Source organism: Myotis davidii, unplaced genomic scaffold (assembly GCF_000327345.1).
Source record: "Myotis davidii unplaced genomic scaffold, ASM32734v1 scaffold62, whole genome shotgun sequence".
In the NCBI taxonomy this organism is placed as follows: Eukaryota; Metazoa; Chordata; class Mammalia; order Chiroptera; family Vespertilionidae; genus Myotis; species Myotis davidii.
Window position 1 is genome coordinate 3,820,546 of NW_006295180.1, and position 16,572 is coordinate 3,837,117.

The following is a 16,572-nucleotide window of genomic DNA, read 5'->3' on the forward strand; positions in this document are numbered from 1 at the left end:
CGGGGCGTCCCTCAGCCTGGCCTCCACCCTCTCCAATCCTGGACCCCTCAGGGGATGTCCAACTGCCGGTTTAGGCCCGATCCCTATGGACATCTCTCTCACAATCTGGGATTGCTGGCCCCTAACCGCTCACCTGCTTGCCTGCCTGATCCCCATAACTGCTCTCCCCTGCCAGCCTGATACCCCTAACTCTTCTCCCCTTCTTGACTGATCGCCCTAACTGCTCTCCCCTGCCGGCCTGATCCCTAACTGCTTTCCCCAGCTGGCCTTATCACCCCTAACCACCTCTGCCTCAGCCCCGCCATCATGGCTTTGTCCAGAAAGATGTCTGGAAGGTTGTCCAGAAGATGTCTGGTCTAATTAGCATATTACACTTTTATTAGTATAGATATTAGTATGTACTCAGTCCCAGGTTGTTTGTTATTTGTTTCCTTATTGTTTCAAATGTATGTTTTGTTATCCCTTAAACCCATGTTAAGCTTGGTCTTTTATTTCTTAATACATATAATTAATACAATGAAAGAAAAATAATAAAAATTATAAAGCTGGTTTCAACTTCATACTTTTAGAATGGGCCAGATGTTCTCATTATATTTCCAGTTACCCCAGATAGGTACTCTATTAACTTAAAAAAGTTTTATTATCTAAGATGGCATAAAAAATGGCTATTGGAAAACTTACGTTTAGAATTTTTTTTATTCATTTTTTTTAAGAGAGAGAGAAAGAGGGAGAGACAGAGAGAAACATTGATTTGTTTTTCCACTTATTTATGCATTCATTGGTTGATTCTTGTATGTGCCCTGACTGGGGATCAAACCCACAACCTTGGCATATTGAGACAACATTCTAACCAAATGAGCCCAGACAGGGCCCAGAATTTTTATTTTTTAATGCAACAAAGAGAAATAAGCAGAAATATATTATTTGTAGACTGATCTCACTCAGTTTGTGTCAGACTGCATTATTTGTTCAAATTATTTGTTGTTTCCACCTACTCACCTTTGCCATTCTTCCCAGTAGACCAAATATACTTCTTTATTTTATTCAGTTTGTATTTGACCTTTCTGCTTTGACCAAATAAATGAAATATATGTGACATGGACCCTACTGGAGCATAAACTTAAAATGAACCTGTATGATTTGGCCCTGCCTCTCTTATTCTTGCCAGGACTGGGTTATAGGTGGGTCATAATGTCTTTGTTTTTAGACTTGGCGTAACAAACCTGGAGCTACATTGTAAGAGGGTGATAGCTGGGAGAACTTGGTAGGTAGGTGGTTTGAATACATAGGTGAAGGGAGCACACAAGAATGAAGTGGAAAATGGAGCTAGAGGCACAAATAGTAATCTGCCTGTCTTTCCTTCCCAAGTATGTCCTGACTCTGGATGACTGTAGGTGGAGGTGCTATCCCATTGCCATTAAAAAACAGCTCTCCTTCCTTGTCTGGGCAGGGCTGGATCCCTCCGAAGCCTCATATCGTTAGCCTGGTACCCTAGGTGTACCTATGTTACTGAGGAGACAAAATAGGACATCCTATATAATAAAAGCCGAATATGCTAAGTGTCTGATCGCCGTTCAACTAAAGTGTAATATGCTAATGATATGCTAAGGCCACTCAACCGCTTGCTATGACGTGTACTGACCACCAGGGGGCAGTCAACCGGTCAACCAGTCACTATGACATGCACTGACCATCAGGGGCAGACGCTCTGACCATCAGGGGCAGAAGCTAACAAGGTTAGCTTGTTGCTGGGGTCCAGCCGATTAGTACTGAGCGAGATGGGCTGGACACACCCTGGAGCCCTCCCGCAGTCCCTCCCTGGCTGGCCAACCTCCCACGTTCCTCCCCAGCCCCAATCGTGCACCGGTGAGGTCCCTTGGCCTAGCATGCACTTTCTCGCAGTCCTGTACCCCTCAGGGGATGTCGGAGAGCCAGTTTCAGTCCGATCCTGCAGACCAGGCCAAGGGACTCCACTGGTGCATGAATTCGTGCACCGGGCCTCTAGTACTAAAATAATAAAACAGCATTCCTTTAAAAATACTCTCTAAGTTCTGACATATCACTAAAATATTACACTAACCTTCAGTTGACTGTATCAATGTAGCTTTCATTTTGTAAATTGTTAATGTCCTTCCAAGTTTATCACATTTTAACTGAGCCAACCAGGTTTTGTTTTATTGCATATACTTTCTCCAAGACTGTTTTAAAACACTTTATCCTATATTCTATTAAAAGCATTCATTTTAGTTTAATAGAAATCAGTCCTACTTTTCTATTTGCTACCTAAAATTTAGTCTTAGGAAGGACTTCATCAACCCTAATTATAAGAACATGCTCTTGTATTTTCTTAAGTATTCTTAGCAGAATGAAGGAAGAGAGTATCATTGGCATTAAAACATAACTTTATTAACATTAATTATTTCAAATCACCTTTCTTTTTAAAAAAATATCCTGTGTGAAATTTAAAAGAAAATTGGAGTGTGTTTCACTCTCACAAACAGATATTATAAGGGGCTTAAACATTTATTTTAGGCAAGTAGGTGAAGAAATTCCAGCTTCTTATTTACACACTAATTGGAGTTCACGATCTAGTTTTCTGCTCCCCATTAGTCTGTCACTCTCACTTCTGAATCACTGTGTAGTTTTACTAGGAACCTAACCTCCCGCAAGCTTCCCCACTTAACAGGAGGATAATTCTAGGGCATAAATTATGTCCATGTTAACAAAACTCCTATTTGTCATCTGATTCTTTGGGGCAAGTCTGAATATCACTGAGTTATTTCAGCAGAACATATTCCTAACTATATTTCTTAGGCCATATAATCTATTTATATATAGGACCTATTACTCTCAAATATATGGCAAAATAAATTAACACAAATTATCTTTTAAATAAAAACTTTCTGGTGCCTGGACTAGATAATGTCAGAGTAATAACATGGCTGCTGAAAGCTCCACTGATATTACAGTAGAGCTTTCACGATTTTGCTCTTAGAGACAGAATAATGTGAAAAATCCCAATGCAACCTGACCCAAAATCTCTACCTTTTTCTAAACCCACTGTCTGAATCCTATTTTTTCTTAAATGATCACAACATTTTTAGAGGAGGTGACTGCTATCACAGTGTCATCACACACATGGTAATTCAAAGCAGGAATTACCTGGACTTGAAACCTCTTCATGTCGCTTTCTGATTGCCCTCCCTGGGGAAAGGTTATTTATTTAACACCTTTGAACTTCAGCATCTTTGTAAAATAGTGAGTTTAGCTGAAAAATGCTGAAATCTAAATTTCTAAATAAAATATAGGAGCACTTTCATAGAACATTTCCTGAGATATTTTTTTACACAGTACTCAGAAACAGAGAAAATTAACTTAGAAATAAAAACTGGTTTTAAAAACAAGATAACAATGCAATTAAGTAAAAATAATCACTAACAAAAACAAAATCCCCAATCATGTGGAAAAACATTTAACCAAGAAGGTCAAAAAAGAAACCAGCATAGAAATTAATGCAAGTAGCCAGTATGAAATGATCTATAATAGAACTAAAGCAATAGTTAGAGGGAAATTAATAGTTTTAAGTGATTTCAATAGAAAAGAATAAAGGTTTAAGAATGAATAAGTCCAAAAAAAAGAATGAATAAGTCCAGTTTCCAACTTAAGAAATTTGATAACAGAATAAACCCAAAGAAAAACAGGGCAAAAGATAATAAAGACCAAAAAAAATTTTTAATTCTCACCCAAGGATATGTTTTTTTTTTAAAAAATTGATTTGAGAGAGAGAGAGAGAGAGAGAGAGAGAGAGAGAGAGCAAAGAAGGGAGAGAGAGAGAAACATTGATCTGAGAGTGAAACATGATTGGTTGCCTCCCGCAGGAACCCGATAGGGGATCAAACCCAAAACCTGGGTATGTGCCCTGACCAGTAATCAGACCTGAGACCTTTTGGTGCAGGGGTCGACGTTCCAACCGAGTGCCACACCAGCTAGGGCAAGAACAAAATTTGATAAAACTGAAAAGGATGAAACAAAAGAGTATCAAGAAAGTCAGAAGTTGATATAACAAAAAGGGGGTGAAACAGACAAACCCTTGACAAAACTAATCAAGAGAGAAAAGGCACGAATGACTAATACTAACAAAGAAAAGATGGAGACATAACTAGAGATCCAACAGAAATAAACAAGAGTAGGAGAATGCCATGAGTGATTTATTGTCACTAAATATGATTATAAAAAATGACACTAAATGAGTATTATAAAATATATATTATTTATTGTCTAATTGAAGCGAAAAAATAAAGCTTGAATAGTTCCATATCATTAAATACACTGACATTGTACTTAAAAAAAAAATCTATCCTCAACTCCTCTCAAAAGTCAAAATATATTCTAAAACATGCTTATAAAGCTACCATTTCAATATTAAACAAATGCTTCCTTGGGAAGCAGGCAGATACAGTTCTCAGATAACCTTCACACAAACCAGACAAGGACAATTATAAGAAAGTAAAGAGACTCATGTTCAGTATCTCTTGAACATGAATACAGAATTCAACAATATTAACAAATCTAGCAGTAGGCTTAAAAAGATTAAAAATCAAAACCAAATTGGTTTCATTTCATTTAAAAAACGCAAGGTTTAAACATTAGAATACAAGAATAAAGGCCATAAGATTATCTCTACATATGAAGAAAAAGCATTTGATTTAAAAAAAGAGCCCCTTAAGATGTTTTACATCTCATCAAAAATAGAAGATAACCTCCTTAAACTAACAAAACAAACAAACAAAAATACTGACTCCCCTCCCATAAAAAGACACCAAATATTTTAATGGTGAAATTAGAAAAATTCCCTTTAACATTAAGAACAAGTCAAGAACGCCTACCATTCTTTTGGCACTCTACAGGGGCCAACTGAGAAAAACAAGGAAAATAAAAGAAACAATTATTTTAGAAAAGAAGAAACAAAGCTTTCATTACTCCTAGCTGATATGACTGTTTAAAAGAAATTCTAAAGCATCTGTGAACAAATTTTCAGAATGAATGAGGTTAGCCAGGGGGCTGGACATAAGATGAGTATATAAAAATATGTTGCATTTCTATTTGCCAGCAAGAGCTGGCAAATGATTTCTCCTCCCTCCTCCCCACATACACTATTAATAAAATCAGTAAATAAATAAAGTCCTAAGAAATATAAGGAAAATTCATAAGACATTAACAAAATATAAGTATTAAAAATATACTACCTACTATCTTTATGGATAGGAAGCCTGAAAATTGTGACAACAGTCATTTTGCCCCAAATTCAATCAATCTCAAGCAAAGTTCCAACAAGATTTTTTAAAAGCTGATTCAAAATTTAAACATATAAGCAAAAAAGTAGATATTGGAATCCTAACTCACACCATGCTTTTAAAAAAATCAACTCCAGATGAATTTTTAATCTGAATGTGAAAAATTTTTTAAAGAAAACAGAAAAACAGAAGAAAAAAAGAAAACAGAAAAATATATGTAAGACCTTGTGGTAATAAAGAATTCATTAAGATAAGCACACAAAAATTCCCAACAAAAATACTAATCGTAAAAGAAAAAGATTGATAGGTTGATAATATTAAAAACCAAGAACTTCTGTTAACAGGAACTCTAAAGAAAGAGAAAAATCAAGCAAAAAACTACAACACATAAAATGGATAAAGGGTTATCTAAAATATATTAAGATGTTTTAAATATATAAAAGATACCAGCAAGCATTTCAAAGAGTACAACTGAAGACATGCTTGACATTACAATATTAGTATTCAGGAAAAAATAAATTAAGAGCAGAACAAAATAATATTTTATACTCACTCAACTAGAAAGAAACTAAAAAGACAGACAATACAAAGTACTGAATAGCACAAAATGAATTCTTAGACTCAACTTTTTGGAAAACAATTTAGCATCACCTCATGAAGCTGACTACCGACATTCCCTAAATAGTCCACACATGTGCACTGAGATATGAGAATATTCATACCTGCAGTGTTTGTAACAGCAAAAACATAGAAGTAACTCAAATCCATCAACAACAGTATGAAGGAACAAATCATTGCACTCAATGAAGTATTATTCAGCAGTGAAAGAAATAGCTACACCCAACAAAATGTATGAATCTTAGAAAAAATGTTGAGTAAAAAAGCTATTACAATTATGTAATTTTATTCTTCAAGCTCAAACTCAGCCAAAACTAAAAAATAAACTGTTCAAAAACTTATAATTAACTTTAAGAACCACTAAAATGCTGAACACTAAATTGAGGACAGTAAATACCGCTACAGAACAGACAATGGGCTGCAATAAAGACTAGCATGCGGGTTTAAGCAACAGTATTAGCAATATGCCAATTCTTAAATTGGGTATTAGCATCAAAGACTACCATGTTATTTTTATGTTTTATAATTTCATATCTTACATATATTAATTTATATGTCATATACTGTATGATAAACTTTAAAACCGTTTTGAAGCTTATTCAAGAGAGCACGTAAACATTCTTCTAATAAACTGATCTATATTTCTTCCCAGTTTATCTTACACATATTTCTCCATTAGCACATCAGTGACATTCACTATCTTATTTATTTATTATTTTTATTTACTGATTTGAGAGAGGAAGGGAGAGAGAAACATCAATTTTTTATTCCACTTTATTTATGCTTTCATTGGTTGACCTGGGATTAAACACCCAACCTAGGTATATCTGGATAATGTTCTAACCAACCAAGCTACCTGGCCAGGGCCTTCCTATGTTATTTAACTGCTGCACAATAATTTTATAAAGAGTGTCAAATGCACTGGATATTAAGAACAAGTAAATAGCACTGTAAGAAATAATGTAACTGACAATTTGGAGAACTGTGTGAATGTTGCATACTATATTTTCCCCAAAATTGATTAAAATCAAAATAAATCAAAGTAATTAGATTTTCATTCATAAACAGAAAGAATAAAATACATTAGCACAATTTAGTGCACTTCTACATTCTATTGATGTGCAATGGGCAAAAGTAAGTTTCTATGACAGTATATTACACAGATTAATCTTTCCTTAAAACTTTAGAAAACAGGAAAGATAAGCCATTATAATCTATCAATGAGCAAGTTTTTGTGTTCTTTTTAAAGCCTACCATTATGTTAACTGCTTCTGAAGATAAATTAACTACTTGTCCTAATGGTTTAAAAAAAAAAAAAAAAAAAGAGTGGAGGAAGAACCTTAAAATAAGGATCACAGAATCAACAATGCAGACAAAGCGTTAGAACCTTCTGTGAGCACTGTAGAAAAAAAGCCAAATGTAGAAAAAAGTCAAACTTGAAGAGGAAATAAAAGCACTGAAAAAATAGTGAAAAAGTGATCTATCTTAGATGAGTCATTTTAATCAATAACAATAAATAACTCAATTTTAAGTATATTCTTCAAAGGAAGTAATAAACTTCCTTTAATAAAATAGCTTAGCAAGCAAAGATTTGAGAAATCTCAACACCTATGTTACGAAAAGATTTTTATCCCGTGTTGTTAAAGACAACACCTTAACACCAACTCCTTAATTATTTGAGAGAAAAACTACTTTATTTTTAATTCGCCCAGAATGTGTATGTAAAAATGAAAGCCAAATAGTAATTCTAAGCAGTGAATTGCACAGAACAATGCTCATTTGGTATTCATCCTAGGTCTTAAGTAAGTATAGCCTGCCAAATGTAGCTCACTAGATTATTCTAAACCTCATTATCCACTTTCTTTTTCTAGAACCTTTGTTCCATTTCCTCCTTCTCACCAGGCATTTAGTTCACTGTTCTTAAAACTGTCACAGGAGTAAGAAAGAAGGAAAAAGAAGACAAGCACACATTTATTTTGCTACTTGAAGCAGCTCTAAGTCATTACTAAATGTGAAAAAGGCTAACTCTGAAAAGGGAAGTTTAAGATCTATCATAGCCTAAGTATCTTACATGCTTTCTGCCTACAGCAATGTGGGGAAGGAATCTATAGTCAGCTTTTCAAAGGGACAACATGGCTATGGTGACTTCTCTGCTCTTTCTAGACTTGCTTTTCCTTAAGGATGTCATTAAAAGTCATATTTGATATGGACCTTCCATAGATTCCATGGAAGGAGGAGGTAGGGCAGACGAAAAAGGAGGAGGAGCACACTTCTTTAAGGCTGCTGCACATCACAGTGTTAACTATTCATACCAACACCAAATAATCTTGGGGATTTCACAGCCTGGTCCAGGGGATGGAGAACCTGGACAGGCAGAGATTATCCCACTAAAATACCTAGTTAGGAACCTAACCAGATTTAAAAGATTTTTTTTTAAAAAAGACTTTCAACTGAAATCCTACATGGCTAATCCACTCACTCTGTCAAAATATACCACTCTAATTAGAAGATTTAACAGGGACAAAGTAATAATAAATCATGAAATATAAATACTATAAAAAAAACTTTCTATCCTTTTAATCAATTTTACTCATTAACAGATACTGTTGGAACTACCCACCTTATTGTCTTCCTTCCCCACAAACTGTTGTACATTGAATTTTTTTCAAATTACTTGGACAAATAATATATAGGCTTTCTATGAGGAAAACCAATTTTTGATTTTAAAACTTATTTTTTATACAAAATTATACCCACTGTAATTAGCAAAAGGACACAAAGACATAAAAATAAAAGTTTATCATTATACAGATATATCTGTATATAAATCTTTTCAAACTTGATCAAATCCTATATAAGGGTGTGTGTGGGGGGCGGGGGCACGCACACACGTACACGTGCTTTTGTATGCTTTGGATCAAACAAAAAGATTGTATCATATTTTGCATGCTATATTGCAATTTCATTCTCATTTAGCAACAAATTTTCACAGACAACTGAAATAATTAACATTTTTAAAAAGCGGTATAACATCCAAACATATTAATTTACTATAATGTATTCAATTATTCCTACACTGACTAGCATTTAGGTTATTATAGTTGTCTTAGGTCTTGGTCATTTCAAAAAATACTGTATTACATGAGCATACAGTACACACACACACAAATCATACACATGAATGAATGCAGTCATCAGCATCCATTACACTGGCTCTATTATCGCTATGGGACAATCTCACAAACAGACCCTCAAAAGAGCTGCAACAATCTTCACTCCTACCGTCACTTTCACTCCTGCAACAATAGCACTCCTATCAGCAACACATTAATGTGTAGGAACGATTGTAGAATATGCTATGTGGCCAAAACATTTCATAAAGCAAAGTCCACATACTTTTAGGTATCAATTCTTTTCTTTAAAATATATTTTTATTGATTTCAGAAAGGAAGGAGGAGGGAGAGAGAGACAGAAACATCAATGATGAGAAAGAATCATCAACTGGCTGCCTCCTACATGCCCCACACCGGGAATGGAGCCAGCAACCTGGGCATGTGCCCTGACTGGGAATTGAACCGTGACCTTCTGGCTCACAGATCAATGCTCAACCACTGAGCCAAGCTGGCTGAGCTAGGTATCAATTCTTTTAAAGTGATTTTTAATTGTGTGATATGTTTACACCAATTGATTTAGCAAGGCTACAATTATAAGGTATCTATATAATAATCTCTGCAAGAATAAAGTTTATACTGGGGTTGATTTTAATTTACCTTTTTTTGATACTTCCGCCCCATTAAGTTCTTTTTGTGCTTCTTCAATTTTGTCTAAGAAAAACAAAGAAAATTTTATAAGTAAATTTATCATATACAAATAAGAATTCAGTAAAATAAACATACTTCCTATAAACAGTTCCTAACACACAGGAATAAGTATTTGTTAAATGGATTATTTATGAAACAAATATGCATAAACTGGTAAAGTAATGACATATTTTCTTTTAAAATTATACTTATAATTTAATCGTCTTAAATTAGTCACAAAGACCATTTCAAATTAATTGTTTCCATGATATAATTAGTGCATTTAAAATACTGAACTACAGTTAAAAATGTGTAGTTGCTTAATAAAAGTAACAAAATAATACTTTCCTGATGAAGATATGTAAATGCCCAGAGACTTTTAGCAGATATAACAAATGCCTATTAGCTTAGAAAAGTCTAAGCAAAATCCACATTTGGCCTAAGACCTAAGTCGAACATAGGAGAAAGAAAAATAAAGGAAATGAGCTAAATAACACACAACACCCATCACTTTTGCCAACTCCTGATAACAGGATAGATTTATCTATGAATTGTGTGGTTAGAATGGTGCATTAAAGAGATAATATAAAAAAAACTAATGACTACATTCATGAGAAATTCCAAGCCAAAACCTCCTGTCTATGCCACTTCTGAAATCCTGTTCTATAGAAACAGAAAATAAATGTTTACTGGTGTTTTAAAAAAACAATAACTAATGACTAAAGAACTGTTACATGTGCACGAAGTTTGAAAGATTAGGTGTAACCCAGGAGCATTAATTAACGAAGACTTGGGAGGGCTGCTTAAGGAAGGAACGGGAGAGGGCGGCAACTGAGGGCCTACAGTTCTTCCATCTAAGACTTGGCATAACTGGACTTTGTAAATTAGTGCATGTTCTATTTTGGTAATAATTAATTTTAATTTTATAAATATATACATATTTGATGATTATGACAGTAACCAACACCAAGTTTTCAATACAGGGTTCTATGTACTAATTATAATGGTAAAAGTTATAAAATTCCCAAGATACTATTTTGTACTGAATTAAATACAATACCAATAATTATAAGTATTTTAGATAGTCCATGAAAGTACAGTTTAAATGCTTTCAAAATACTGATACTTCAGCCATTTATGCCTTCTGGCATATACAATCAGCCCGCAAATGATCTCCGATGATAAACCTACCACTATCAGCCATAGAAGATGTTACCAACAAAATGACATCCTTCCAAATAAATAAAAGACACAGGTCCCACCACAGGCCCTTTCAACTTTGGACTACCTGCCTCTTCCCCCATCAGTCTTGCTGAAAAGGCCAGAAATTCAGAAAACCTTTGATTTACTTCAAACTTCTTTAAGTCGCATGTTTCTCCACCCAGCGTGCCACATCAAGGCAGAGGTGGAGCAGCAGAGTAAAGGAAACAAGCTAGTTTGAAATATTAGACACTACATAACAGCAATGATCAAAAACAACTACATTTTCATCCTGACAAATGCATTCCCCACAGCAGTGTCTACTTGCTTCCTGCTAATTATCAGATCCAGAATAAGATTTATAGAGACAACCTTTTGAAATAATATAAATTTTCTTATTTATACACTTCATTTATTTCTCATCAAATGATGAGTGAAATTGAAAACGGCACTAAAAGAACTTATTAAATGCAGAAAGTGGATCCTACATTCAATAGCAATGTTACTTCAAAGAGAATAATACCAAATGCATGGATGAAATCTATATTAATATAAGTAACAAAAGCATAAGGCCCAGTTTTTAAAAATACAATACACTAAGTACATTGTAGACTTTCAATATGTAAATAAACACATTGCAAAACTTAAATACATAGCCCTTGAAAAACAAAAGGGAAAGACACTGTTATTTCTATGCCAGCAGTTTGTCCAAACTTAGGAACCATAAATAATATGTATGTATATATTACATACAGTCATAGTAGTAATAACTGTGTTTAAAAGTTTATGCAAACATAAACTGGCATTATATAATAAAACATTTTATTAACAGAATCAATTATGACTCAAAGCAACAAAAATCTACAACAACATGTATTTAAAGAATAGCTGCTATTTGTTTAGTATACTGAGGCTTGGCCACCTTCCATTTGTATTTTAATATAACAAATTCTTACAAAAATGACTTCGACTTACATTTGATCACTAAATTCTAGTCTTTGTTTTTAAATTTTTCAATAAGTTGCCTTGTTCTCTTGATTATAGTAGTGTATATTAGCAAATCAGTAGATTCGGGTTATCTATTATGTTAGCTATAAGCATCCATTGCAATGCTCTCACACCTAGAGCGCCAGTTCAATAGGTAACACAATCTTCAATTAGCAAGCTTGCAAACAGCTACTATTAAAAGCTTTTGCTTCAATTTTTATAAAAAGCCCTGTTTATACTTAACCTTTATTTTATGATTCTCCTGGTAAAATATAATGTTTTGAAGACACACTCAAAACTACAGGGAAAGTAGTCATTTATTAGATGCTCCTAATTGGTTTATACAAGCAATTTACTCATATTTAAAAGCAATATTTATCATTTTTTCACTATGACCCAAAGCAAGAAATATATTTTACATTTCAGCCAATTACACATGCATATATATGCCTACACATAAATCAGAAACAAACTCACCCACACTCTACTTTCTGTCCTTTCCTATTAAAAATGAAAAATGCCATCCTGCCCACTACACTGATTTCACAATCCACTGCTGCATTGTAAACCTGCGGCTTGAAATTCACTGATATAAGAAACAGTTATCAACACTTCTTTTTAACCCTGTTCCCTTTACCAAACAAAGGATAACACTTCCCAGCAATAATATATCTCATTACAAGCCTTGATGGGGGGGGCGGGGGGTGGCATGTTGTTTGGGATGGGATCTCAGGTTCTGAAACATCTTCCATCATGCCCTCCCCAATGGCACTGTTCTCTCAGGTAACAATTTCACAGAGAACTATACATTTACAAATAAATAGTTTCTCTGTTGCTATTGCTTATAAATACATACACATGCAAAATGGACACTCATACCTTGCTAGCAAACCTGATAGTAATCAATGCATTCTTACTGTAACGAACTCTTAAGAAACACCTGTCTATTAGAGTTCAGGGAAGACGACCAAATACTCTATAAGAAAATTATTTAATAAAGCAATCTTCAAATGGGCAGTAAGCACATGCTCTCCAAGCACTTTCATCCTATGGTGAAATGCCTCCCTCACCATCTCAGATGCCTAAACACCACTCCGTGATAGACTTGGGATCCAGGACATTACAGCTTTGGGGACTAACCCACTAACCTGTTAGGATAAAAACACAAAAGCTGTGTGTTTTTATTATATTGTCTACCCTGTGTCAGGTACAATAGAAAGAACTAGAGATAGTAAGAAAACAGAATGGCTCTCCTGGAGGGGCTTACAGATTATTATATCCTTCAAACAGTCATTTGAATATCAATTTGATCATAAATACAGAGCCTGAATTCCCATGTGGCATCAAAGTTCTCTGTGATCCCACAAGCTCTCTGAACACCCCCAATCCCGACTCCCCCCTTCAAGATGTCGTCCCTTTTAGGACATCTTCTCTAATACCCTCAGTCAGAGCCTGTCCTTCCCTTCTCTATCACCACCAAATCTCGCATCTAGAATTCCATTTCTCTATAGTTGCATATCTCATGATCACCAGTAATAATGACATAAGATGGACCTGAATAATTTACTGATGGTATAAATGCTTCTCTCAAGTGACAGAGAGAAACACTGGTACTTTCTGAAAAAGACAAAAAGGAATACCTATACACTCTTGAAAATCGGCATTGGCTGGTTTCACTTAAGAGCCTAGCACTGCAATCTCTTCAACATTATAAATAATTTTTATGTTTGGGAACACTGAAAGCACTTGAATAGACATTACTTCATTCAATCTATCAACTTATGTTATTTCTATCTTGAAAGTGATTTAGAAGTACAAACTGAAAGTTATAAAAATAGTATCAGTGATGTAAATTACAGCATAGGGAATACAGGTAATAATATTGTAATTAATTTGTATGATGTCAGATGGGTACTAGACTTATCAGGTTGATCACTTAATAAAATATATAAGTATCTAATCACTATGTTGTACACCTGAAACTAATATAATATTGAATTTCAATTGTAATAGAAAATTTTTTTTATAAATGAAATAAATAATTTCTACCTTGATTCTATCAGCTCATCCTTTTTTCTTGCTATTCTGATAGACACCCATCACCTCTGTTCTAACACTGCCTCTCATCACAGCCTTGACAACACAAAGTGGAAAAGCTAACCAGAAAATTCTATGAAGTAGATCCTAATAAACTGTAAAAGGCCTTTTATTTATTGAAAAAGATGCCATCTGAATGAAAAAAAATCACCATATGTGACTGTACTATTTTTACTACTGAGTAAGTCTAACTCCTACGTCCCCTCATTACACATCGCTACAAGCTCCTTACTCACTGTTAACTGCGGGAGCTATTTTACTAAGGCTAAATATATGGCAATGGCGTAATGTTAAAAAGGCATCCAATACCCATAACCTTTATAGATACTCTTCTAAATGAAGATTATCCTAGGGTTCAATACTAAATCAACTATATAAATCTACCAATATAAGAAACACATTTGAACCTAAAAGTTACACATCTTACACATCCCTCTAGACCAGTGGTTCTCAACCTTCTGGCCCTTTAAATACAGTTCCTCATGTTGTGACCCAACCATAAAATTATTTTCGTTGCTATTTCATAACTGTAATGTTGCTACTGTTTTGAATCGTAATGTAAATATCTGATATGCAGGATGGTCTTAGGCAACTCCTGTGAAAGGGTCATTCGACCGCCAAAGGGGTCGCGACCCACAGGTTGAGAACGGCTGCTCTAGACCTACGTCATTGAGAAAGATGATACTCTACAATAATGTCAAAAATGATAATCTAGCCTCGTAATATTTCAAAGTGAAAAATATTGCTTCAAGTAAGTGAAAAAAATCAGACTCAACTCTATATTAATGAATTTAAAAACTGTGACTAACTTGTAAAAATTCTAGAAAAACATAAAATTACTCAACTTGACCCAGGAAGAAAAGAACTCAACTAAGATAAGAACAATGGATGAAACTGAGAAATTTACCAGAGTAACAAAGAATGACCTTTTGTAAGGGTGCTAGGCTAGAAGATTTTATTATCAAATTCTTTCTGAAGACTAAGGTATTTCCTAAACTGAACACAAAATAACAGAAAAGGAGTTCTAAATAAATTCATAAAGCTGGGATAACCTGATACCAAAATGTGAACAAAGAGGCAGAAAAACCAACACTATAGACAAGTCTCATTCATGAATAAGGATGTAACAATCTTTATCAAAAACTATATTCAAAGATAAAAAAGGTCATGGCCAAGTAGGGTGTAAATTAAATATGCAAAGGTATTTCAATAGCAGGAAGCATCCTATATAGTAAAAGAGAAACATGCAAATTAGCCATCCCTCCGCTACACTCAAGCCATACCCACAAGCCATGCCCACCAGCCAATCAGAGTGACCATGCAAATTAGCCCTGCAAAGATGGCAGTTAATTTGCATACGCAGGTGACAGGTGTCCCAGGAGGTGACGGCAGCCACAGCCGTGGGCTCCCGGGACCATTGCCGGCACGGGAGGCGAGGCCTGCTGCACCAAGCCACGCCCACGGGCTCCCAGGAGCTTCACTGGCCTCAGGAGTCGGGGCCATAGCCATGCCCGCGGGCTCCCAGGACTTTCGCCAGTCTGGGAGCTGAGGCTGCCCGCGCCTAGCCTCGCCTGCAGGCTCCCAGGACTTTTGCCAGTCTGGGAGCTGAGGCCACCTGTGCCTAGCCATGCCCACAGGCTCCTGGGACCTTGCAGGCAGAGAGCAGGATGTTTGGAGGACTTGGCAGAGCAGGAGACTGCTGGACATAGAGCAGAGCGAGAGAGAGGGCAGCTTGGAGGGCACGGCTCCCTTTGTCACCCCAGCTTCCTCATCACAGCTGTGGAAACTGACAGTAAGGAGGAGGAAGTCCCACCCCCACAGAATCAGCCAGAATCAGCCATTGATCAGACAGCTCTCAGCGGCCTGATAGCCAGGACTCTGATTCACCTGCATCTCAGACCATGACAGTAGAGAGGTGGGACTCTGTCTAAAGAACAGCTGTTGATACAACATAGCTCTGCTGCCGAAAGATGCCGGTGTTATCGAAAGAAAGTGTCTGCAGAGCAGCGTGCATCTGATCTTGAAAGAAGGCGGGGCTTGTGACAGGATGTATCTGAACACCAGCTACTGGAAAAACAGCGCTCTGATGCCGAGAAACATCGGCGTTATCGACAGAAAATGTCTAAAGTCCAATGTGCCTGTGAAGTTGAAAGAAGGCAGTGACGATGACAGAATATGTCTAGAGAACAGTCATCAAGAAGTACTACCAATATCAGTAGGAACTGCCTTCTCAGCGAAAATGGAGTACATGACGATACAATCCTCGAACATAGTTGTGGTGGAATGACTGTTCGATGTGAATTTTGCCTATCACTAAATTTCTCTGATGAAAAACCATCCAATGGGAAATTTACTCAATGCTGTAGCAAACGGAAAGTCTATCCAAATGATATACATTTTCCAGATTACGCAGCATATTTAAAAAGATTAATAACAAATGAAGATTCTGACAGTAAAATTTCATGGAAACTATTCGTTCCATAAATAGTTCTTTTGCTTTTGCTTCCATGGGTGCAAATATTGCATCGCCATCAGGATATGGGCCATACTGTTTTAGAATACATGGACAAGTTTAT

At 35.6% G+C, this 16,572-nt stretch overlaps 1 protein-coding gene across 1 annotated transcript in view; it reads right to left on the reverse strand.

Annotated features, from left to right (window-relative positions):
• HIVEP1 (human immunodeficiency virus type I enhancer binding protein 1) overlaps nt 1-16,572 on the reverse strand; it is a 178,630-nt gene that overhangs the window by 63,390 nt on the left and 98,668 nt on the right. Inside the window, exon 3 of the mRNA XM_006769734.2 lies at nt 9,683-9,736. Within this exon, the coding sequence (XP_006769797.2) occupies nt 9,683-9,736 (54 nt within the window). The remainder of the gene's footprint in view (nt 1-9,682; nt 9,737-16,572) is intronic.